At 45.8% G+C, this 26,933-nt stretch overlaps 1 protein-coding gene across 3 annotated transcripts in view; it reads right to left on the minus strand.

Moving 5' to 3' along the window:
• Window positions 1–26,933, minus strand: part of PLCE1 (phospholipase C epsilon 1) — a 1,554,148-nt gene that overhangs the window by 919,071 nt on the left and 608,144 nt on the right. For all 3 annotated transcript variants that reach the window (XM_078643386.1, XM_078643388.1, XM_078643387.1), the window contains exon 3: window positions 15,300–15,588. In XM_078643386.1, coding sequence (XP_078499512.1) covers window positions 15,300–15,588 — 289 coding nt within the window. The remainder of the gene's footprint in view (window positions 1–15,299; window positions 15,589–26,933) is intronic.

The following is a 26,933-nucleotide window of genomic DNA, read 5'->3' on the forward strand; positions in this document are numbered from 1 at the left end:
TACATAGTGGCTTTTTTAAACACACATTGCTATTATCATTAACATTCCAAATAAATAGTTCTTTAGGATCTACGTTTTGAGAAATGTCACTGCAATCATTAATGTTAAGTTTTCAAATAGTGCATTCACAATCACTAGAATCACAATCAGCTTCATCCAAACACTTTACTTTCCTACCACCCTTCCTTCTGCAAGCTTTGGCAAAGTGACCCACAATGCCACAATTGGTACATCTTTGTTTTAAGGCAGGACAAGACCTGCTAGATGCGAGGTGCATAGGACTATCTCAACAGTAACACCTGAAATTGGCATAACGATTAAGATCCTTATTTTTAGTAGCTTCAACTTTATGTTTAACAGGAATATTAGTTTTGGTAGCTGTAACCTTAGCCTTGATCTTACTAACCACTTCTGCAGGAGTTTCAGAAACTGCAGCATCTTGCTTAGGTAACTTGCCACTCCGACTAGACATTTCTGCTTTTCTAACTACGCTTAAAAAGTCTTTTAATTCCGCATCTCCATTAATCCATAACCTATCTTGCACGGCAGGATCCTTATTATGCATGACTACTTGGTCTCTGATAAACTGATCAACCAAATGATCAAACTTACAATCCGCAGCGAGTTTTCTTAAAGCGGACACATATTCATCAATAGTTTAGTTGGCATCTTGTTTCCTATGAAAAATGTAAATCTTACAATGCCAATGCCTACTTTCGGTATAAAGTAAGTGTCAAAGTCATTCATTATAGTATCAAACACGTTGACATCTCCACCACCTAAAGCCTTGGTCATTTCTTCATATGCTTTTAGCCCTCCAGGGCCAACAGAGTGCAACAAAAGCTTTTTTTTTCTATCCGGTGTCATCTTCCCATCTTTATCGATAGTGTCAATAAAATTGAGAAAATATGCTTTCCACTCAGACCATCTCTTGCATGGATTAGAACCTACAGACCGAAACATTTGGGGCGGCTGAATAGAAAATGTTTGACTTGCCATGGTATAAATAAAATAAAAGGCAAGAACTTAAGAGGAAAGGAAGAAGAGAAAAAAAAAAATAAGGTGTGCATGTCACCGCGCTGAAATAAAGATGCAATACAAATCTTTATTTCCAACACACCTGAAGTAAAATAATAACTATTGAGGTGTGCGCATCACCATGTGAACAAGATATATTGATGCGCTTACAACACATAAATAATAGTGGAGGTGTGCGCATCACCGCATGAACGAGATGTGCGCTAAATATAGTGCAAATGGTGTGTGCATCACCAAGGTAACACAATGATTTGAATAATCTCCAGTAGGTGTGAGTCAATTGAGAACAGAGGTGTGCGCATCACCGCGCAGTGAAATAATGAAAGCTGGTGCCTGACAAAATGGCGGCACGTAAGGTCACGGTGCGTGACCCAGAACGAGCATGCGTAGAGTGGAGTGTGAAGATGCTATTGCATAGAACAGCAGCAGTGCAAGGTAGAGAAGGCGAACTCCGCTTGGAATTCCAAATTCGACGAAGCAAGCAAGGTAAGCAGAGCGCTCGTGGAAGGCAATTGAGTGTTTGAAACAAAACAAAACAAGTTTCAGAAGCGCAGCAAAAGTATTTAAAATTAAGTAACTTGGCTCATACGACCTGTCAAGAAGGTGTCCAGTACTTCACCCGAAACAGGAAAACAAGGCGCACTCCATTTCAATTTCCTGATAGGTCAGACCAGCAATTCTTGAGAAGATCACACCGGTACAGCAAACCGATGCTAGAAAACGTGTGTCCTACCGGGGTTCCGCTTGTCGCCAATTGTAAAGATGGGAGGACACGGTATGTGTGACTTCAAGTAGGTTTTAATGTGGAAACACTGGTACAGCAAAGTAACGCCTACGCTCCCTTCTCAGCTCAAACGTCCACTAACCAGGACTCTAGAACTCGTGCTGACGTGGTATCGCAGAGCGAGAGGTGGAACGAACAAAAGTAAGATGTTCAACATTTGATTCAATGCCTTTTAGACTCCCCATTTGACTCTTGTTTCGATTATTGTTTTGAGTACTGGTTATTATTCCTATATATGATTATTGTACGTACTCCCCTTATCTCTCTATGCTCCATCGCATAGCCCATTCTTACTCATGCACTGAGGTTATATTGAGCTGTTATGTTTGTACTAGTTGATTCAGTGCCAATTAGATTCCCCATGTTAAGACTAATGTTCTGATTTGTTACCTTTGCCTCGAATTGTAAAGCGCTCTGATATTCTTCGGGATTAAGTTTGAGCTATATAAAACTTTATAATTAAACATAGCAATAACATAGCAATAAACATAACAATCCCTCTACTCAAATCTAACCCCCAAATCAAACCCACAGGAGCACTGGTTCAGTCATGCATGGACCCCTGCAGGGTACAGCCTGAAGAATTTCTTGACAAGGGCTTCAGGAGTTTGTATCTCCATGTGTATAAATGAATGAATGAGGGTATTTCTATAGCGCACGGCTACTCGTAAGAGTGTCCCAGGGCTTCTAGTACTGCCAAAGAGAGTATTACAGAGGGGTTGTCCACCCATGTTCACCCCTAGAGTCTAAAGAAAAATGTTTTCTGTTCCTTTTTAGGTCTCGACTGGCGTACACTCCGCAGCAGTGTCGCGCAGCTCGAGAAATTTTGTCTTACAGTAGTGGGGTTGAACCCGCCTCTCTCTTCCATTGGCTAGCTCCATAAATGGAGGCTAGCCATTGGAAGAGAATAATGTCAATCATTGTTGGAGCAGATTCGTGGGCGTTTCTGTGTTTTTTAGCCCCGCCCCCTTTTTACCGTCATTGGGCGGTGGGCGTTTGTTTTTTTTTTGTTTTTTTCAAGCCATGTTTTTGTCATTTGGAACGTGTCTGTTGCACGAATGAGTTGCGCTATTTCTGTTGCTGATTCTTTTGCGAGCAGGTAAGCAGTATTTTGTATTGTTTTAATATGTCTTTTTTTTGGGCGTTGTTTGTTTACTTTGTCGGTTTACCCCGTGTACTGCACTCCTGTGCCAGGCTCGCCCGGTGTTCCTGGGGGCACAACCCGCGGCTCGCCCACTGCAGCCTCCCAGCCACTGACGTGTCCGCCGCCGCCTCCTATTGTTTGCTTCGTGGGCTAAGGTCCTCTCCCGGCGCCTTTACCTCAGCACGGAGCTGTGCCAGTGAGGGCACGCGCACTTTGTGGAGTTTACGCACACATTAAACTCTGTAAGACGCCGAGAAGTGGTCACACAGAAGGAAAGCGACCCCCGCTCCCCAAGCATGCTGCAGCTGTGAATGGGGCATTTGCTTTTCGTATGACGCAACATTATTATTGCATTTAAAATCCTAGAAAGGTTCTCATACCTGCTTCTCGCAAGCCTATTGTGTGATCCTGAGCAAATCTCCTCCCTTTCAAAGCTGAGAGAACTAAAAGAAAGTGTCCACGTTTGCTATAGTTTGGAGGTGTGCATACAGATATAATACGCATGCATAAGAAAAGTGGACATTTTACATTCCTAGTTGCCCCCTCCCCCAGCTCCGGGAATGTAGACGAGACGGGAGAATCGTGAATCAAATCTGCCGGGTGGTGCTACTGCTGCGAGGGAGGGCGGGGCTGGCTGCAGACCCCGCCCCTTCTCTGACTCGAGCGAGGTGTATCTTGCCTGCATGCATGACTGTTTGAATGAGGGTCTGGTCCGGAGACAGTTGGCGCCTGGGGAAATATTTATTTCTGTGCCCTTGTTGGATTGTGCCCATTGAGTGGGATGTGGGGACTTCTGGCACCCAGCGCCATCAGTTTAGACTGGGACCCGACCCTCCAGACTTCAGAGACAAACTTCAGATGGGTGCAAGCGGCGTTGACGGCATCCATTTGCTGGGTGATCCGCCATCCGCCAAGGAGCAGCACAGGCGTCCATTTGCGGAGACAAATTAACAAAGACCGCACGCCTACAGAACATCGCTGATTCTGCAGTAGACCCCCGCTGTCCGGAGACAGTTGGCGCCTGGGGAACTATTTATTTCTGTGCCTGTGTTGGTTTGTGCCCGTTGAGTGGGATGTGGCGACTTCTGGCACCCTGCGCCATCCTGGCGGCTGCGGGCGCCGAATCGGTAGGTGGAAGTGAAATTGGGATTGGTTATATATACCGCGATTATGTCTCATGGAAAATGTGCTTGGCGGGCTATGTGGTCTGTATTCGGTTACCAGATATATTAAACTTTCCGTAGTGTTTTTAACCTAGTGGTTGTGTTGTTGTTGAGTATCGGAGCTTTAGCCCGGATGGCATTAACGTATAATCTACTTTTGGTTTCTTTGTTTAGTTTTAAAACGTGTAACATGTCTGTTTTTCAGTTCTCTGTGGTCGAGCTTTTCTGTACTCTGCTGCTGTTTTAAACTAGCTCCCTGTGGGTGTTTGATTTTAACTGGTTCGGGGATACTTGTGAGATATCTGCGTCCATGCGGTTATAGTTTGTTATGTTTAGGGCTGTGGGAACGGAGAATCGCCACCTTCCTTATAGTCGAGTGTTGTGTGAATACGCTTCAGAATCAGAAGTCCCGTAGTGCTACGTGCAGTTCCTCGACAAACTAAGTGACCCAGTGTTTGATTCCTTAAGGTAGTCGATGCTTTCTTGTGCTGGTTAGATTTGTCTATGTGTTGCTCTTTACAGCTGAACTTAAGTGGGTGCGTTCTCAATGAATGGTGGTTGGTTTAGTAGTTTGTGGGATCCTCAAAGCTAGAATTAGTCTGCCTGCTGGACTTTAGTTCTCGTGGTTATGTTCCTCTAATTTTTAAAGTCCTGTGGTAGTTTCCTGGTACGTGTTCGGGTCTAGTTGAGTTTCTGGAGTGTGCGCGTGTGTAGTTTCAGGTAGCGTGAGCTCCTCACCCCCCTCCCCCCTCGTTGCTTGTGTGTGTGAGCTTCTCCTCCCCCTCCCCCCTCGTGGCTTCTGCAAGCGTGAGCTCCTCACCCCATCACCCCCTCGTTGCTTGTGTGCGTGATCTCCTCCCCCCTCGTTACTTGTGTGTGCGTGAGCTCATCACCCCCCTCGTTGCTTGTGTGTGCGTGAGCTCATCACCCCCCTCGCTGCTTGTGTGCGTGAGCTCCTCACCCCCCTCCCCCCTCGTGGCTTCTGCGTGCGTGAGCTCCTCACCCCCTCCCCCCTCGAGGCTTCTGCGTGCGTGAGCTCCTCACCCCCCTCGTGACTTCTGCTTGCGTGAGCTCCTCACCCCCCACCCCCCTCGTTGCTTGTGTGCGTGAGCTCCTCACCCCCTCCCCCCTCATTGCTTGTGTGCGTGAGCTCCTCACCCCCCTCCTCCCCTCGTTGCTTGTGTGTGCGTGAGCTCCTCACCCCCTCCCCCCTTGTTGCTTGGGTGCGTGAGCTCCTCACCCCCCTCCTCCCCTTGTTGCTTCTGTGTGCGTGAGCTCCTCACCCCCCTCCTCCCCTCGTTGCTTGTGTGCGTGAGCTCCTCACCCCCTCCCCCCTCGTTGCTTGTGTGTGCGTGAGCTCCTCACCCCATCCCCCCTCGTTGCTTGTGTGTGCGTGAGCTCCTCACCCCCTCCCCCCTCGTTGCTTGTGTGTGCGTGAGCTCCTCACCCCCCTCGTTGCTTGTGTGTGCGTGAGCTCTTCACCCCCCCTCCCCCCTCGTTGCTTGTTATCATTAATGCGGGGGGATGCGGGGGGGGCTGAGCCGGGGGTGGAGGTGCACGTACTTAAAAATTCAGGTGGAAAGATGGAACGTTCACTTCAGCATCCTGCTTAGTTCGGTTGAAATGTACTTTGCAGCAGTGTCATTCCCCTTTCATTGTCCTGACATTAGCGGAGCTGCCGAGCCGGTAGTCTTTCCTCAGCTTCTATTGCGCGGCGTAGGTTGTCCCCGCCAAGAGTCGGTGTTTGGGCGACACTATTTACGCGTTGTCAGTCTTAAGGCTCCGACGGACCTCCAGTGTTGCCACACAATACTCGTGGCCGTTCCTGTTTAGTGGTTATTGTGTTCGTTTAATTGTTCGATTGTTAATGCGCGTTACTTGGAGTTGCGGAGATGATGTGTTTTTGTTTTGTGGATTTGGTTTGTGTATGTTTGCGTGTGCTGTGCTTCTTCGCTGATTGGTCTGTTCTCCGCGACTATTTTGGGTAAGAGTGTGTGTGTGGCTCTGTGTGTGTGTGTGTGGCTCTGTGTGTGTGTTGCTCTGTGTGTGTGTGTGTGGCTCTGTGTGTGTGTGTGGCTCTGTGTGGGTGTGTGGCTGTGTGTGTGTGTGTGGCTCTGAGTGTGTGTGTGTGGCTCTGTGTGTGTGTGTGGCTCTGTGTGGGTGCAAATGCAATAGGTCTTGCATTTGCGAGAGATTAAGCTATTGGCATTGTAAATGACAATGCCATTTATTTATCTGTTTTCAAAACCAACACATAAATAAAAAGTTTGTCATTTACAATGCCAATAGCTCTAACTTTTGCAAAGGCGAGACCGTTGCATTGTAAATGCTTGTTCAAATTGAAGGAACAAAAATAGCAGTCTTGTTGCCTACAGTGCATGCACCAGGGCTGCTCTCCACTCAGAGATAACTGCACTAATAGCATGATCCAGGTCCTGTAACATTGCCAAAGGGGTGACTGCTAATTCCAGTGCTCTACACCTGCGAACACTGGGATTGAACCTTGGCCGATGCCTGAAAGCATTGTCATCTGTTTCTGAATTCATCGCACAGCAAGTATCCTATGCTCTGCCCGTCTTTTCCAGGCTTCTCTTCAACCTTCTTTATGGCTCTGTTTTCATATTCTTCAAATACTATCCTATTTTTCGAGAATGGGACTCCTTTCCTCCAAAGGCGCTCAAACATTCTGCACACCGTCGTACTTCTCCACATTTTGCTGTATTTATACAGCTATCCTGAGCCCCAGCATGCCGCACAGCCTGAGGTGGCACTTCTATAAGTAGTGCTGGAGCAATTTTCAGGGTAGGGGCGCTGCCATCGGCATTACATTCGCAAGTCCCCCAAGCAGGAGAGCGGTAAAGGTGTGGTATGTAGTCAGTTGGCGTCCATTTTGGAGACCACTGCCTGTCATACATATATTACGAAAGCATGACGTGGCAGTGCACTCTCCTTTACAGACAGCATACTTTTAATTGAAATGGCCATTAAATTTGCTGGTAGAACTACATAACGCACAAATAAGATGTAGAAATCAGGTTTCAGTTAATAATTATCATTTGCGCATCACTAAGTAGTGTTTTGATCAAATTAAAAATGTTAGTTTCCATCACACTTCAGAATTATAAAATAGGGCTTAATTTGTGCTTAACTGCTGATGTATTTTAAAATATTTGTACAGTATATTTGCAAGCATTTAAATGTAGGTGTTTTAGAAAAAGAAATTACATCCTGCACCATTTTCCTCCGTGCTCCATGTGCTTCAGCAAGATTGTCACCAGTTCACTATACAAAATTCTCTCAGTTTGTATTCAGATTGAAAAGTGAACACTGCTCTGCTGCATTCTGCGCAGGTCGCGCTGCTAGTGCGCTGCACTTTTAACTCGCCTTTATCATATTTAGTTTATTCAGTTTGCTGTATTTGCTGATTTTAACGTAGCGCCCCTGTGTGGCTCAAGTCCCCTTACCTGCATTTAAATTGAGGAACTGTCACCGCTGTTTGGCGGGTCCGGGTCCCGGGGTGGATAACTGTGGGCGCCATTTTGGATTGGGTGAGTTCTACTTCCTGTGGGCGCCATCTTGGAGCGTCCCCACGCTCGTGATGTACTTTGAGACGCCTATTTAAGGCGGACTTTTACACCTCATTCCTTGATCATCTGCTGCATTCTGCGCAGGTCGCGCTGCTAGTGCGCTGCACTTTTAACTCGCCTTTATCATATTTAGTTTATTCAGTTTGCTGTATTTGCTGATTTTAACGTAGCGCCCCTGTGTGGCTCAAGTCCCCTTACCTGCATTTAAATTGAGGAACTGTCACCGCTGTTTGGCGGGTCCGGGTCCCGGGGTGGATAACTGTGGGCGCCATTTTGGATTGGGTGAGTTCTACTTCCTGTGGGCGCCATCTTGGAGCGTCCCCACGCTCGTGATGTACTTTGAGACGCCTATTTAAGGCGGACTTTTACACCTCATTCCTTGATCATCTGCTGCATTCTGCGCAGGTCGCGCTGCTAGTGCGCTGCACTTTTAACTCGCCTTTATCATATTTAGTTTATTCAGTTTGCTGTATTTGCTGATTTTAACGTAGCGCCCCTGTGTGGCTCAAGTCCCCTTACCTGCATTTAAATTGAGGAACTGTCACCGCTGTTTGGCGGGTCCGGGTCCCGGGGTGGATAACTGTGGGCGCCATTTTGGATTGGGTGAGTTCTACTTCCTGTGGGCGCCATCTTGGAGCGTCCCCACGCTCGTGATGTACTTTGAGACGCCTATTTAAGGCGGACTTTTACACCTCATTCCTTGATCATCTGCTGCATTCTGCGCAGGTCGCGCTGCTAGTGCGCTGCACTTTTAACTCGCCTTTATCATATTTAGTTTATTCAGTTTGCTGTATTTGCTGATTTTAACGTAGCGCCCCTGTGTGGCTCAAGTCCCCTTACCTGCATTTAAATTGAGGAACTGTCACCGCTGTTTGGCGGGTCCGGGTCCCGGGGTGGATAACTGTGGGCGCCATTTTGGATTGGGTGAGTTCTACTTCCTGTGGGCGCCATCTTGGAGCGTCCCCACGCTCGTGATGTACTTTGAGACGCCTATTTAAGGCGGACTTTTACACCTCATTCCTTGATCATCTGCTGCATTCTGCGCAGGTCGCGCTGCTAGTGCGCTGCACTTTTAACTCGCCTTTATCATATTTAGTTTATTCAGTTTGCTGTATTTGCTGATTTTAACGTAGCGCCCCTGTGTGGCTCAAGTCCCCTTACCTGCATTTAAATTGAGGAACTGTCACCGCTGTTTGGCGGGTCCGGGTCCCGGGGTGGATAACTGTGGGCGCCATTTTGGATTGGGTGAGTTCTACTTCCTGTGGGCGCCATCTTGGAGCGTCCCCACGCTCGTGATGTACTTTGAGACGCCTATTTAAGGCGGACTTTTACACCTCATTCCTTGATCATCTGCTGCATTCTGCGCAGGTCGCGCTGCTAGTGCGCTGCACTTTTAACTCGCCTTTATCATATTTAGTTTATTCAGTTTGCTGTATTTGCTGATTTTAACGTAGCGCCCCTGTGTGGCTCAAGTCCCCTTACCTGCATTTAAATTGAGGAACTGTCACCGCTGTTTGGCGGGTCCGGGTCCCGGGGTGGATAACTGTGGGCGCCATTTTGGATTGGGTGAGTTCTACTTCCTGTGGGCGCCATCTTGGAGCGTCCCCACGCTCGTGATGTACTTTGAGACGCCTATTTAAGGCGGACTTTTACACCTCATTCCTTGATCATCTGCTGCATTCTGCGCAGGTCGCGCTGCTAGTGCGCTGCACTTTTAACTCGCCTTTATCATATTTAGTTTATTCAGTTTGCTGTATTTGCTGATTTTAACGTAGCGCCCCTGTGTGGCTCAAGTCCCCTTACCTGCATTTAAATTGAGGAACTGTCACCGCTGTTTGGCGGGTCCGGGTCCCGGGGTGGATAACTGTGGGCGCCATTTTGGATTGGGTGAGTTCTACTTCCTGTGGGCGCCATCTTGGAGCGTCCCCACGCTCGTGATGTACTTTGAGACGCCTATTTAAAGTCGTCCTCTCCCGCGCAGCGGGACGCGCAGTGGTGACGCCTGCGCTGTGCCGGAGTCGTGCCAGAGTCCTGCCCGTCTGCGCTCGTCCGCGTCGAGGTAGCGGGTACGGGCACAGGACTCTGGCATCAGTCCTCTTTACACCATGGACTTTATCATGCCACTCAGGTACAATCGTACTGACCTCCTTACCTTAAGAGACGGTCACTCGGATTGTACTCATGCTCCGGTGTGCCCACTTGTGGGACCCTATGACTGTCCGTGTGGCAGGTTTTCGTTGGATCCCCCTAGTGGGGTGCGCTCCTCTGAAAGGTCTACCCTAGCTGCGCATACTGACATTTCCGGGCGAGCACTCAGTATATGGAGCCTTAATGTCAGATCATTGGTTAAGCACCATCAGTCCCTTCGCGATATGATCGACAAGGACTCACCGGATCTTATTTTTCTCACTGAGACGTGGTTACAGGACACCGACTCGGCCATAATAAATTTGGCCTTTCCTTCCACCTACACGGTCTTCACCCTGAACCGTACTACCAGGGGTGGAGGCATAGCTTTGGCAACAAAATCTTGCTTTCCGGCGGTCTGGCAAGCCCTTGATCTGCCGATGTGCGAAAGCGCCGCTTTCAAGGTCACTGTCAGCCATCAGTTCACTTTTAGTGGTCTGTTAATCTATCGCCCTCCAGGGAATGACACGGTCTTTAAGGCCGCTCTCGTTGACATGGTTAACTCCCTGGCTCCTAGATGTGCTAATTTTAACATCATTGGTGATCTGAATATACATCTTGATCAGACATCTTCTTTATCTATCAGCTCTTTGATAGCGGATCTGGAAGCCATGCAGTTGAACCAACTTGTCACTGCCCCTACCCACAGAGGAGGTCACATTCTCGACCCCTTTTTTACCACCTTGGACCGGGCTTTGGCATCTGACCCGATGGTGGTGGGCTGGACTGATCATCTATTGGTTAAAGTATCATGCCCTCTGGATGATCACCAATTTAAACCTGTGGACAGATTGACCTTCAAAAGAAATTGGCGTAAGCTTAAAATGGAGGAGTTTGTTAATATTCTCGAGGCACAGCCCTTGGGCAACCTGTCGAATGTTGAACAGGGATATGAACAGTTCTGTGCTTGGGTCCGTACTGCCCTCGATTCTCTTATACCAATGCGTTGGTCGAAATGTCATGCTAAAACCCGCAGTCCTTGGTATAATGAGTCCCTTGCTGAGCTCAAGAGAACTTGCCGACAAGCGGAGAGGGCGTGGAGGAAGTCTTTTGACCCCACACTGAAATCATTGTACTTTACCCAGCTTAAGAGCTATCACAGAGCTATCTGTCAAGCCCGGGCAGCATATTATGCGTTTGAGTTCTCCAACAGCCCTAACCCATCTAAATTAATTTTTAAGGTGCTTAAAGATCTGATGGGTAAACGGGCCACCTCGCTAGAAATCTGCACGGACTCTCATTGTGAAAGCTTGGCATCCTTTTTCGTGGAGAAGGTGCAGATAATCTACCGAGGGTTTATGCCAGCTGTGCCCGATGCTGAGCCCAGGCCTGTTAGGGTTCCAGATTGTGAACCTCTGTCCTCCTTGCCTGCTATGTCGGCTGAGGCATTTGACACCCTGAGCCTCAAAATTAAATCGGGCTCTCCTTTAGATCCTTTGAAGCCAGAGCTTATCACTCTCCTCCCGCCCCTGTGTCGTGAACCCATACTGGACCTGATTAATCTTTCACTTACGGAAGGCGTGGTTCCTGCTTCTTGGAAGCAAGCTGTGGTCAGCCCTATATTGAAGAAGCCTAGTCTAGACCCTCTGCTCCCTGAGAACTATCGCCCCATCTCCCTCCTGCCCTGGACCGCCAAGGTCACTGAGGCACATGTAAATTCCATCTTGTCTGCCCATCTCTCTCGTAATAATATTCTTGACGAGAGTCAGAATGGCTTTCGGGCACAACACAGCACCGAAACGGCTCTGCTCTTTATGAGCGAACATCTCCGTTCGGTGCTGGATGTGGGGCAGACAGCGGCGCTCCTTTTGTTAGATCTGAGCGCCGCATTTGATACTGTGTCTCATGGCATTTTGTTGCGGAGGTTGGAGGAAGTGGGACTTGAGGGCAAGGCTCTTCAATGGTTCCGCTCTTTCCTTTCGGACCGGTTTTTTAAAGTGGCCATTCCTCCTGGTCAGTCCTCGTTCCATCCTCTGGGGTTAGGAGTCCCTCAGGGTTCGGCGTTGAGCCCCACGCTGTTCAACTTGTATGTGAAACCGCTAGCTGCCGTAGTTAGACAATCTGGCTTAACCATGACATCTTATGCCGATGACACGCAGCTAGCGGTGACACTCAGTGGGGACCCTGAGGTGACTGCCCCCAGGTTTCGCGCAGGGCTTCTTGCCGTGGCGGACTGGATGCGTATTAACTGTTTACAGTTAAACGCCAAGAAAACCGAAGTCCTGATTTTAGGAAAGCAAGCGGATTTGTGGGGAGATCAATGGTGGCCTCCTGAGCTGGGGGTGACTCCCATTCCAGCGGCCGAAGTGAAGAACTTGGGGGTCTGGCTGGATTCCAACCTTTCTTTTACCAGCCATACTAAGAAGATCGCAGCCACCTGTTATGGGATTCTGCGAGGACTGAGACCGGTCCTTAAATTCTTCGACCCCCCTACTCGGCAACTGGTTGTCCAAGCCTCCATTCTTTCCCGGCTGGACTATGGGAGTGCTCTGTTACTCGGCGTTAATCAGGCTGAGGCGACTAGACTGCAGAGAGTACAGAATGCCGCTGCGCGGGCCATTGTAGGCCTCCCGAGACGGTGCTCTGTATCGGCAGTCCTGACCTCCCTGCATTGGCTGCCGGTCAGACAGAGAATCAAATTTAAGGCACTCTGTTTGACATTTAAGATCTTGAAACTCTCGTCTCCCCCCGCCTTGATGGGCCTTGTTTCCCCATATGTCCCCAGGCGGTCTCTCAGGTCGGAATCTCTCTACCTAGCGAACGTGCCTAGATTCAGATTGAGTAGGATAGGAGGTCGTTCTTTTTGTGTTATGGCGGCTGGACTATGGAACTCTCTTCCTGTCCATATCCGTGCCCTGAATAGCCTGACTCTTTTCAGACGGGCGATTAAGACCCATCTGTTCACCTCCGTTAATTAATTTCTTCTTCTCAGTGGCGATCTGTTATGTTGTGGTACTTGATCAGGCGCCAGGACGCCCCTTCGCTGGGGCAGCTGTGCGCTGAATAAAAGTTATTAACATAACATAACATAACATAATCTCGATGATAAACAAAGAAGCGATTTGCTAGAAAGCATAGCCTGACATGTGACCTCTGTCTTTGAAAGCGCAGCAAATTTGTCAAAATAAAAACAAAATGTAAAGGCACCTTTATTGCTGTCATCTTCTGGCCTTCAGCAGTTATTTCCGGGGGTGCCACAGCGCCCCTCGCAGACGTGGATTTTCCAAGTTAGTTGTTAGTTGGGTTTTGCCGTTTTCATGATCAATCACTCACCTTTGTCCCGTTGCCCCACCCCCTCTTCTGTGGGGTCTGTTGAGCCAAAGTTGCTTCTGGCCTCTCTATTCCCAGCTCTGCCTACAACCGTGGTCCTTCCTATTAGGGTCCTACTGTCCAGTGCTGCGGCTCCCTGGTTACCAGCCTTTTCCACAGGCTATGTCACAATGGAGACTCTTTCCCGTCATTATTACATCACCATTTGGTGGGAGATACCATGTGTTTCCGAACTAGAGAGGGAGCAGATCAAGGCATGACCACAATGCCAATGTCTTGATGAGGTCACTTATGAAGTAATGAAAACATATCCAGCCGTGTACCTGAAGTGGGCCCTGTGCTTCGACAATCTACCTCAAACGTGGTCTCTATTCTCTCTCATGTTGTGGTGGAACTCCCTGTCAGCCTGAAGGTAACTTAGGTCTGGTGACAGCCAGTGCAGGGCCTGTGATGTCATACTGCTTCCATTCACGGAGCTCTACTGATGCTGCCAAAGGATGGAGTCCCTATAAGAGCTCTGTGTCGCATCTCTGGATTGGCTGCTCTTGTTTGTGGATTCCAATCCTGTGTTGTGCGACACTCAGCAGACAGATTTAATAATAGGATCAAAGTTCTGTCACCCTTCCGCATGCTGAAAGAAACAGGTTAGGGTCCAGAGATCTGACCATGGGAACTTTCGGCACCCTCGGCTTAGTTCACTGCACACCTTGGAGTCATTCAGAAATTGAAAACCAACTTCTTTAAAGGGTTTTTTATCTCGTGGTCGGGCTCTGACGACGGAAGCTTCTCTTCTATAAACATTGCTTTTGAGCCAATCGAGACTTCGATAAAAACGGCCCTTGCACCAAGTAGCAGTAACGATTTCCTCATCACCCTCCAAAACAAAGGCTCGGGGTTTGTAATGCCATCATCAAAATACAAACATTTGCATATATGACCTTCTAGTGTTTTCTATGTCCTTCATTAAAACTCTACTGCAGCTAATCAACTAGCACCGAGGCTCACAATTTGTGACCCGGTCAGACCACTTTCGAAGTTTCCAACCAAATCTGTTCACCATAAAGTAAGGCCAAGTCACACATCCAGACTCTGAGCTTAGATGTGCAGATGCTCGAGTTGTAGTCTGAATATTTCAAAACGTATTGCGAATATGCACGATGAATGCCAGGCACCAGGATAACACCTGGATCAAGATCTGTGGCAGTGGGTCTGACATACTGAGCGTCCTCCTCCCTCTGAACCCTCATTCACTCTACTACATGCAGAAAAGAAGCAACAGTGTAGACTGTGGAGTAATCCAAAGGAAGGTCTAATACCACGACACTTCAATCACAGGCCACGCAGCAATCCAGCAGCCTTCCAACAAGTCTCAACGATGCTGTACAAGCGTAACTATCCGGCCTTCTGCTACTGTTCACTCTACTACACGTCCTGACACAGTTATACGGGAGCACAAGTAAGGTAACCTGACACGACAGGTAACACTTCCCACAGAGGCCACATAGCAAACCCACAACTTCAAACAACAGTAGTGTGCTACCCAACCACCAAATAACCTCAGCACTTTATAGAGGTAAGAATCCCCATTAAAAAGCAAACACAACTACATTCATTAGTGACTTTTTCCTTTGAAGCCTTTCGGTACAGTGACAGCTTTTGTAGTCTTGAGTATTTAACGTCCTACTCCACAGGTGTGTGGCTGACTTGCATCCTTCCAACCACACTCCTCTCCTCCAAGTTTGAACAGTATCTACGCTTCGCTGCTATCCTTGAGGGTAATCTGTAGCGCCTCAAGACCTTTTATGAAAACTACTAGCCTTTACAGAGTCTGCACCTCAACCCAGCTGTGAATTGAGCCACTACCTACTTACCGCCAAGACAATTGACAATATTCATTACATTACAACTGTGTGCTCTAGATTGCCCACTAAACATTATAAACATGCAAGCAGTAATGTAATTCCCCTTACACTGACAACAAAGTATTACGTACAATCAATGCGTTCCAGAATGAGAGCTTTTATAAAACAAAATAACTTTACATTCATAATCTAGACATAACTGTTGGAATGTGATTAACAAGTAAGACAGACAAGCCTATAAAATAAATAACAAAATACAGTTACCTTTCAGCATGCTTCTCCCGGTCGAAGCTCCGAAGATATTCAGAAAGACGCTCCTGGCGCCCAGGGACGTGGTGGCCTCCAGCAGAGCCCCGGTGACGCAGTCAGACACTGTGGTCCTGTGTGAGGTGGCGCGGTACCCGGCCCACGCGCCTTGCGCACATCCTAATCTACAGGATAAACCACTGCTGCTTCTGCACACCGAAGCTGTTCCTGGGATTATTGTTGCAGGGCTGAATGAATGGAGAGCAGGTTCTGCCGCCACTTCACCATCCCTCACTTGACTGTAAATCTGTAAACAATGAAAATGCACAGTTGGTATCCCTTCTGACGGAGCCTGCAGCGCTCGGTGTGTCTTGAGTACAGGTTAATTTTTAATTTCTAAATAGATGAATTTCACATTCTTCCTCCACACCTTTTTCGTGCAGTTTTATGGTTGCAGATTAAAATTCTTGCTACCTGCAGTGCCGGCTTTACCAGAGTACACTTGTTTGCAATGCGCCCAAACGATGACCGTAAAAAACAAGACGATTATGGCAACAGGTGCCACCTATAAAAACACCACACTTTAAAGTACTGCCTGACTAAACTATAGTCCATTCATTTCAAACAAAACAAATATTAAAAAGAACTTTAACGGAGCTGTAGAACATGTAAAGCAAGTTATGTGACTACACCAGGTAGTCATGTTGAAAAATATCTCATCACATATTTGCACTATTGTCCCATTTATAACAGCATTTGATAACCGAACTTGCCCGTGAAAGTTAGTAGGTAATAGGGCCAGTGACCAGTCGCATCCAAAATAGTAATTTCAATTACTGAACACGAGTATAAGGGAATCGAAAAAGAAATTACAACCCATCAAAAGCAATCTCGTCAGAGTAACGTACTTTTTTACCCTAGTCACGGTATATAGCTTTTTCACTAAGTTTCTGCACCTTCACAAGCCACTCGGCGTCATGTTTAAACCAGCTAATATCAACCAATGGATAAACCACCACTAGCTGTTCTGATTGCCTAAACTATGAAACCCTGAAGTGACAGCAAAAGAGGGCTCTACTAGTAATGACATGCAAACTCCCTTTTGCTAATATCCCGGAAAGAAAAATTAATGGACATTTTAATTATCATCACATAGAACCACAATCAGAACAAGCATTTGCAATGCAATAGGTCTCGAATTTGCGAGAGTTAAAGCTATTGGCATGGTAAATGACAATGCCTTTTATTTATCTGTTTTGATAATTAACACAAATAAAAAAGCATTGTCACTTACAATGTCAATAGCTCAAATTCTTGTAAATGCGAGACCTATTTCCTTTAAAAAAAGCGGCCACCATTGTCCCGGGCTGCTTGGAAAGTGAAAGCACCCATGGTGCGCTGAATGTTGCAGGAAACCATGTCGTGCCTGCAGTAGGAGAAACTCATTAACCGCTTCCGTGCTCCCTCCCCAGTGCTGCGCACGTCCAACGGCCGACGCAGCCCCGCCCACCCTTTAGTAGGCCCATACCGTGGCAGAAAAAACGCCGCGGTCAAGGCATTAAAGAAAATAGTGCATACAGACTAAATAAGACATACCGTGTCACAGCAGAAGTAAAAGGGCCAGTCTTCATGGGAGGTTACAAATGAAAAAACAACGAATTACTGTGGGTCTTAACCAAAACTGTGTATGTATGAGGCTGGCTATGTGTCTGCTTCAGGAATTACTTTGAAGACAAACTGTTGGACAAATACCCACTATGAAAAATGTCCATCAGTTACACGATTCGTACCACCCAGTACATCATTTGGTCTACTTCACAGTAGGTAGTCCATCATTTATGTCCGTGAATAGAGAAAGGAGACGGATGTCTGGTAGATTGTTATTGTACTTGTAACTGAAAGCAGTGTATAAGTGATTAGTGAAAAAAGGTGAATGTGTTCATAGTAAAATTGGATGGTGCATGCAATACAACTTTATTCTGGAGTCATGCACCTCCAAAAATAAAATCAAAAGAGTGCAAAAAAGTCAGATAGTTCAAACAAATAACTTCTGACTGGGTAATCTGGTCGACATGTTTCTGCGGACTTACAATGGCCAAAATATGTACCTGCCGCTTCCTCAGGACCCATAGACTTAATTGCTACCGCTTGTATGTGAAAAAGAATAAGACAATTAACAATAGGACATTAGTGAACAATAATGCTAAATGTCACCTGTTCACTTCTAGTTTCCTCCTTAGGTATAGAAGTCCAATTATAAATCCGCCAGCGTGTTCACACATAGACAAAGAAAATGAAATATGATAACGCCGTCATTAGTAAGGGCTTTCTTTAGACGTTGCTATATCGTTAGCATATATGGTACATTGACCTTAGTATGCGTTCCAATGTTCAAAAATAACAAGGACTCACCTCAATTTGTGAGGGGAAATGCCTCGCCTCACCTGGCAAACAGCTCAGGATTCTGAAGCACAGCTCTGTATTGCAGAAAATATTAAAAAGTTGTGACGAATACACATGACCGCTTGACAATGTAAAACTCAATCTCCACAAGCACTCACCTACTCGATATGTGTGCTTAAGGGGACTATCTCATGTCAGGTTATTTCAATAAAAAAGCTGTTCATCAGCCGACTACTCTCTTAATTACTGTTATTTTCATCATTTGTTGTCCGTTTATTTCTCATTTCTCACACTTTTTCCTCTACCCGTTTTTTCACACTAGGCGTAGATGTAGTGCCTATCGGTAGGGTAAACATGGATTCATACACTCCTCATACTACTTGTTCTAAAAAATCAGTTCCAAAGTGTGATCTCAGCGAGGGTTTGCATATATCTTTGAGATCCACTAACTGTGACCTGATGTCTCAAATCGCAAATTCGGTTTATGATTTACCATCTGCTTCCTATATCTTCAATGGCATTCCTACTCCCGATCTACACACGGAAGACAATATGCTTAGCGCAGTCATCAAGTCAGTCTGAGTTGCAGCTCATTCGGTCAACCATACCGTCATTCGATATACAGACAGCGCGCTTATTACATTTACGGGTTAATCTCAGTTTGTCCTCTCACCCATACACCCTTACCTCTCCGTCGGTACTCCTGTCAGCCTGCCGGGCTGTTTGGGGAGGTGCCGCGGATCGAGTCGGGTACTTCCTTATTGTTTTTTACGGGACCCTGATTGGACCACCAATTCCTCATTAAACTACCATGAATCATGGGAAATGTAGTTTATAATATGTTGTGCACTTCCTTATTGTTTTTTTGTTGTTTTTTACGCGACCGTGATTGGACCAACAGTTCATCATTAAACTACCATGACTCATGGAAAATGTAGTTTGTAACATGTCGTACACTGTGATATGTCGATCCTGTTATTCAAATCACTATCTATAATGCGGAATGATGTTAACATTTTCGTACAACCCACTGTGTCACTCGTTTAGTTAGAAGCAAGTGGGGTACTTGCTTTTCATATTAATTATAGCGCATCTACTTCAAGGTCGTGATGGAGTTAAACTTTCTCTTTCAAAGACTTCTAGCGCGGTTACAATGTGGATCATTATATCTTTAGTCCACGTTATCTTGTTCAAAGATTTCTAGCGCGGGTGCAATGTGGAACATGAGATCTTAAGTCCACATTACCTTATCAGGGACATCCTGGTGCATATTGGGATATGTAGTCCACATTTATGTTATCACTAACTCCAAAACACTCGGATAACTCATCTACATATACCATGGTTATTGAGACCCAAGATCGAGTTTGGTTATGTTGACCTCAATACCATATCAACATATTAATAGATGGCCAAAGATCTCAACGCCGTTTCTATGCACTCTGCACCATTCAATTCAACCGGGAGAGTTACTTATGCTTTGTTTACTTATATTGTATTGGGAAATCCTTCAAATACTGTTCGATCTCCAGGTGTTAGAGCAATCTCCCTCATTATAGTCTATAATGTCATCCAGGGGATGTCTTCATTTAATCCGGCTTTGTCACAATTAAGTCTGTACACCCATTTTTGTTCTATCCTGAAAAGATGTTTGGACACATCACTAATGTGTGCTGGAATATTGGGCTGTTCCAGTACTGTCCACTCAAAGTCTGTAGGTTTGTGGCCCACTTGGATGTAATGATTCGTTAGACGGGTTGCTTTTTTTTTGCACCTTATTGTGCTCTTGTGCTCAGAGATCCTTGTTCTGATTTTTTGGGTAGTCATTCCGACATACCTGAGTGTGCACGGACAAGTGATGAGATAAATCAAATTGCTACTATTACAATTTGTAAAGCGCTTCTGTTCCCAACAGTGGCTGGTCCCTATATCTATGGATGTTGTATGCTTAGTCTGCGGGCATGCGGCACAGTTTCCACATGGATGGTGCCCTGTTACAGGTGGCATATTCCATAATGTGCCGACTTGATGAGGCTCTCTGGCTGCCGGTCTGGTGTGAATCAATTGGTCTCTTAAACTGGTTGCTCTTTTAAAAGCAAATAGAGGTTGTTCCAAGGTATCTTTACCCGTGTTCAAAATCTTCCAGTGCTTACGTACTATGCGTTGAATCGCATTTGACCTTGTGCTGAAAGTATTGACGCATGTCAGTCTGTCATTCTTCTCTTTGGGGACTGGTGGTTCTAGTAGGGCTTCCCGATTATTATTTGCCGCTCTCTTCTTGGAGCGTTTGATAAGTTTCTTCGGGTAACTCCTATCGCCAAGTTGTTAGGCTAGGTCTTCAGAGTGTTTCTCAAAGTCTTCCCTTGACGAGCAGTTCCGCTGCACTCGTAAGAACTGTCCATATGGCAGATTGTCACGCAAGGACTTCGGGTGACAGCTGGTATATTCCAATAATGAATTCCGAGCCATAGGCTTCCTATACAGTTCTGATTTGAGACCCTGTGGTGTTGCTGTTATCAATAGATCCAAAAAGGCCAGAGAGTGTTGATTACTTTCCAGTGTAAAACGCAGGAACCTGTTGCGATTATTCAGCCAGCTGTGAAAGGCCTGGAGAGAGATGTCATCCCCACGCTAGATCACCAGGATATCATCAATGTATCTCCTCCATGTACGTATTGATGTCATATACGGGTTGTCATTGTTGAGGACATGGTCCTGTTCGAATTTATGCATGTATAAATTAGCCAGGCTCGGCGCAAAAACGCTGCCCATGCTTGTCCCAGATGTTTGTAGGTAGCACTGGCCTTCAAATTCGAAAAAGTTCTCTTTCATGGCTATTGTAGCCAAATTCATAATCATAGAGACAGGTGTTATTGAATCAAGGTCTCGATCACCCAGCAATGTTTCAATCGCTTCTAGTGTTTCGTTTTGGGGGATGGAGGTATACAATGACTCCACGTCAAAGGATACTAGAAGGTCTGTTGCGGGATCAAATTCTATGTCAGGCAGGAGTCTAAGTAAGTCCTTCGTGTCCTGAAGGTAGGTTGGCATCAGTTTGACCATTGGTCTCAGGAAGATATCAACAAACGTTGATAAAGGTTCTAGTAACGATCCGATCCCGGAAATTATTGGACGGCCAGGTGGGGGTCTCTGTGCCTTATGGATCTTTGGTAAGACATAGAAGTATGGTCTGACAGGATGTGAAATAGTCAGGTAAGCTGCTTCCTTATTCGTTATCCATCCTTCCGCCAATGCCTCCTCTACAATGTGTCCAATGGTTGTTGATAGCCTTGGTGTTGGATCTTCTGTCAATAGTCGGTACGAACGGGTGTCTCCTAACTGGCGTAAACACTCCTCTCTGTAGGTTGTTGTATCCATCAGTACTGTGGCCCCGCCCTTGTCAGCTGGTTTGATCGTTATTGAATGATCCTTCATAAGTTCTTTTAAGGCATCTTGCTCAGATTTGGAAATATTCACGAACGGTTTGTGTGTTTGTTTGAATAACTCCTGCACATCGTGCTGTACAGCTTCTTCAAACGTGAGAACCTTACCAGGCACCGTGCTTGCTGGAGGACTGAAAGTCGATGGTTTCTTCAGTCCAGTGTTTTCAAAGTTCATATCGACTTGGTCGTTCTTGGAGAAGAAAAAGTGCAGTCTCACCTTTCTGAAAAATTTTGACATCTTGATTTGTGTCTGGAAAAGGTCGCCCACATTCGTCCCCACAAAGCCAAGGCCTCTGTTGAGTACCTTCTCTTCCAAAGGTGTCAAAGTCCGTGAACTCAAGTTCACTATGAGGCTGGTCCTCCGCTCGTTCCCGCTTGTTCTTGCGGGATCTGTTTGCCGCTCTGAAGTCCCATTCCTTGTTGGGGGACATTCCATTGTACTTGTCCCTGTGTCCGGCGTCTTCCGCGTGACCTCCCTCTGCCATATCCTAAAAAAGGCACATTCTGGCCTGGTGGATACGGACCTGGTCCAAAAGGTCCCATGTTGAGAGGGAACTGTGGTGGGCCTTGCATCCAAGGGTTAGGTGGCCACCAAGGATTAAATTGTCCCTGGTTGTAATTTTGTGCACCTCTAGGTTTCCACTGGCCTCTCCCTCTTTTAGTGGCTGTTGAATTAATTTGATTGGAGGAATCAGAATCAGTGGAATTGTCTTCTGAAGAGGATGTCCCGTAGGTAGATCCCCCTGTTCTCCCATTGCGATTGAATGGCGTTGGGACATAGTTGGCACTCGTATACGGGTAGATCTTTTCTTTAGAGAATTTCGCTAGATCTTTCTTGCATTTCTCTAACTTTGTGAATAGGATGTTGTCTTTAAAATCCTTATTCGTTTTGTTGTTTTCATCTTGTTGTTTTGTAAATAGTTTACCCGATATGGTAGCCTTTATTTGCCCTTCCAACAGTTGGATCTCTATCATGATTTTATCTGCAGCTTTCTTTGCAGTCTTTATGATTAAGACCAACCAGTCTCTCGTACACTTCCAGGCAATAAGATACCAATCTCTTATGAAGTCTGGATCATCTAGAAAAAGTCTTGGTGAATTAACGACAATTAGTCCAGAGGGTGCACCGTTCCCTCTGAGATATTCTGCCATAGTAATTCCATGTATGCACGTGCGAGAGTGACTTTTCTTCAAAGTCAAAATCTTTGGCCATCCATCCTGACTAGCATCCTGAGGCTTTGGTAGATTATCTAACATGCTAGGATTATCATCGAATATCGACTGAATCTCCGCCTCATCATAAGCTAAACCCAGGTTAGATGCCATCGGTATTTAGTAGTAGGAAAGTTATTATTTCGGTGTGTAATGAGCTATCCTGTAGATGTTGAAACAACTAATTATGTTACGTGGTCTTAGTGTCTAAAGCACTGACAAGCTAACAACGTGTGTCAACACAACTAATAATCCATATCCATTTGCAGAAGTGGATAATACTTTATTTTAAAAATGAACCCGCAGCCGTAGCTGCTCTGGAACTAAGCATATATACATTAACCCTGGGCGGCCAGATACGCTCCGTGCACGGAGTGCACGGAGTGCCGTCTCCTACGCATTTTGCGTAGCCGGCGTAGCCAGGCGGCACTACGGGCGCTCCGCACACGGGGCGTAGCTGGCCGCCACCCGCCTCCCTCCCGCCCTCCCTAAATACATAAATGAAGGCATAAAAAGCTTTTAAAAACACTTACCTTGTCTGCCGCGTCCCCGGGGCTCCCTCTCGCCGTCCCGCGATGCGAGCCGCCATTTCGGATTCTAATGCGCATGCGCGGGCGGCCGCGCATTTCTCGTGAGGAATGCGCATGCGTGGCCGCCCGCGCATGCGCACTAGGATCCGATGCGGTGGCGGCGCGAATCGCGGGACGGCGAGAGGGAGCCCCGGGGACGCGGCAGACAAGGTAAGTGTTTTTAAAAGCTTTTTATGCCTTTATTTATGTACTTAGGGAGGGCGGGAGGGAGGCGGGCGGCGCGGAGTGGGGCTACGCGGAGTGCGTGGGTGGGCGTAGTTGTGCGCCCACTTCACGTAGCTCCACGGAGCCCCACTCCGCCCACTACGCCCAGGGTTAATATACATTTGAGGGAGGGTTCAAGGGGCAGTTTAACGACCAAGGCACAGTAAATATCCCCCTAGTGAGCTTATGAAAAAACAACGAATTACTGTGGGTCTTAACCAAAACTGTGTATGTATGAGGCTGGCTATGTGTCTGCTTCAGGAATTACTTTGAAGACAAACTGTTGGACAAATACCCACTATGAAAAATGTCCATCAGTTACACGATTCGTACCACCCAGTACATCATTTGGTCTACTTCACAGTAGGTAGTCCATCATTTATCTCCGTGAATAGAGAAAGGAGACGGATGTCTGGTAGATTGTTATTGTACTTGTAACTGAAAGCAGTGCATAAGTGATTAGTGAAAAAAGGTGAATGTGTTCATAGTAAAATTGGATGGTGCATGCAATACAACTTTATTCTGGAGTCATGCACCTCCAAAAATAAAATCAAAAGAGTGCAAAAAAGTCAGATAGTTCAAACAAATAACTTCTGACTGGGTAATCTGGTCGACATGTTATACATGCATAAATTCGAACAGGACCATGTCCTCAACAATGACAATCCGTATATGACATCAATACGTACATGGAGGAGATACATTGATGATATCCTGGTGATCTGGCGTGGGGATGACATCTCTCTCCAGGCCTTTCACAGCTGGCTGAATAATCGCAACAGGTTCCTGCGTTTTACACTGGAAAGTAATCAACACTCTCTGGCCTTTTTTGATCTATTGATAACAGCAACACCACAGGGTCTCAAATCAGAACTGTATAGGAAGCCTATGGCTCGGAATTCATTATTGGAATATACCAGCTGTCACCCGAAGTCCTTGCGTGACAATCTGCCATATGGACAGTTCTTACGAGTGCAGCGGAACTGCTCGTCAAGGGAAGACTTTGAGAAACACTCTGAAGACCTAGCCCAACAACTTGGCGATAGGAGTTACCCGAAGAAACTTATCAAACGCTCCAAGAAGAGAGCGGCAAATAATAATCGGGAAGCCCTACTAGAACCACCAGTCCCCAAAGAAAAGAATGACAGACTGACATGCGTCAATACTTTCAGCACAAGGTCAAATGCGATTCAACGCATAGTACGTAAGCACTGGAAGATTTTGAACACGGGTAAAGATACCTTGGAACAACCTCTATTTGCTTTTAAAAGAGCAACCAGTTTAAGAGACCAATTGATTCACACCAGACCGGCAGCCAGAGAGCCTCATCAAATCGGCACATTATGGAATATACCACCTGTAACAGGGCACCATCCATGTGGAAACTGTGCCGCATGCCCGCAGACTAAGCATACAACATCCATAGATATAGGGACCAGCCGCTGTTGGGAACAGAAGCGCTTTACAAATTGTAATAGTAGCAATTTGATTTATCTCATCACTTGTCCGTGCACACTCAGGTATGTCGGAATGACTACCCGAAAAATCAGAACAAGGATCTCTGAGCACAAGAGCACAATAAGGTGCAAAAAACAAGCGACCCGTCTAACGAATCATTACATCCAAGTGGGCCACAAACCTACAGACTTTGAGTGGACAGTACTGGAACAGCCCAATATTCCAGCACACATTAGTGATGGGTCCAAACATCTTTTCAGGATAGAACAAAAATGGGTGTACAGACTTAATTGTGACAAAGCCGGATTAAATGAAGACATCCCCTGGATGACATTATAGACTATAATGAGGGAGATTGCTCTAACACCTGGCGATCAAACAGTATTTGAAGGATTTCCCAATACAATATAAGTAAACAAAGCATAAGTAACTCTCCCGGTTGAATTGAATGGTGCAGAGTGCATAGAAACGGCGTTGAGATCTTTGGCCATCTACTAATATGTTGATATGGTATTGAGGTCAACATAACAAAACTCGATCTTGGGTCTCAATAACCATGGTATATGTAGATGAGTTATCAGAGTGTTTTGGAGTTAGTGATAACATAAATGTGGACTACATATCCCAATATGCACCAGGATGTCCCTGATAAGGTAATGTGGACTTAAGATCTCATGTTCAACATTGCACCCGCGCTAGAAATCTTTGAACAAGATAACGTGGACTAAAGATATAATGATCCACATTGTAACCGCTCTAGAAGTCTTTGAAAGAGAAAGTTTAACTCCATCACGACCTTGAAGTAGATGCGCTATAATTAATATGAAAAGCAAGTACCCCACTTGCTTCTAACTAAACGAGTGACACAGTGGGTTGTACGAAAATGTTAACATCATTCTGCATTATAGATAGTGATTTGAATAACAGGATCGACATATCACAGTGTACGACATGTTACAAACTACATTTCCCATGAGTCATGGTAGTTTAATGATGAACTGTTGGTCCAATCACGGTTGCGTAAAAAACAACAAAAAAACAATAAGGAAGTGCACGACATATTATAAACTACATTTCCCGTAAAAAGCAATAAGGAAGTACCCGACTCGATCCGCGGCACCTCCCCAAACAGCCCGGTAGGCTGACAGGAGTACCGACGGAGAGGTAAGGGTGTATGGGTGAGAGGACAAACTGAGATTAACCCGTAAATGTAATAAGCGCGCTGTCTGTATATCGAATGACGGTATGGTTGACCGAATGAGCTGCAACTCAGACTGACTTGATGACTGCGCTAAGCATCTTGTCTTCCGTGTGTAGATCGGGAGTAGGAATGCCATTGAAGATATAGGAAGCAGATGGTAAATCATAAACCGAATTTGCGATTTGAGACATCAGGTCACAGTTAGTGGATCTCAAAGATATATGCAAACCCTCGCTGAGATCACACTTTGGAACTGATTTTTTAGAACAAGTAGTATGAGGAGTGTATGAATCCATGTTTACCCAACCGATAGGCACTACATCTACGCCTAGTGTGAAAAAACGGGTAGAGGAAAAAGTGTGAGAAATGAGAAATAAACGAACAACAAATGATGAAAATAACAGTAATTAAGAGAGTAGTCGGCTGATGAACAGCTTTTTTATTGAAATAACCTGACATGAGATAGTCCCCTTAAGCACACATATCGAGTAGGTGAGTGCTTGTGGAGATTGAGTTTTACATTGTCAAGCGGTCATGTGTTTTCGTCACAACTTTTTAATATTTTCTGCAATACAGAGCGGTGCTTCAGAATCCTGAGCTGTTTGCCAGGTGAGGCGAGGCATTTCCCCTCACAAATTGAGGTGAGTCCTTGTTATTTTTGAACATTGGAACGCATACTAAGGTCAATGTACCATATATGCTAACGATATAGCAATGTCTAAAGATAGCCCTTACTAATGACGGCGTTATCATATTTCATTTTCTTTGTCTATGTGTGAACACGCTGGCGGATTTATAATTGGACTTCTATACCTAAGGAGGAAACTAGAAGTGAACCGGTGACATTTAGCATTATTGTTCACTAATGTCCTATTGTTAATTGTCTTATTCTTTTTCACATACAAGCGGTAGCAATTAAGTCTATGGGTCCTGAGGAAGCGGCAGGTACATATTTTGGCCATTGTAAGTCCGCAGAAACATGTCGACCAGATTACCCAGTCAGAAGTTATTTGTTTGAACTATCTGACTTTTTTGCACTCTTTTGATTTTATTTTTGGAGGTGCATGACTCCAGAATAAAGTTGTATTGCATGCACCATCCAATTTTACTATGAACACATTCACCTTTTTTCACTAATCAC

Source organism: Lissotriton helveticus, chromosome 5_1 (genome assembly GCF_964261635.1).
Source record: "Lissotriton helveticus chromosome 5_1, aLisHel1.1, whole genome shotgun sequence".
In the NCBI taxonomy this organism is placed as follows: Eukaryota; Metazoa; Chordata; class Amphibia; order Caudata; family Salamandridae; genus Lissotriton; species Lissotriton helveticus.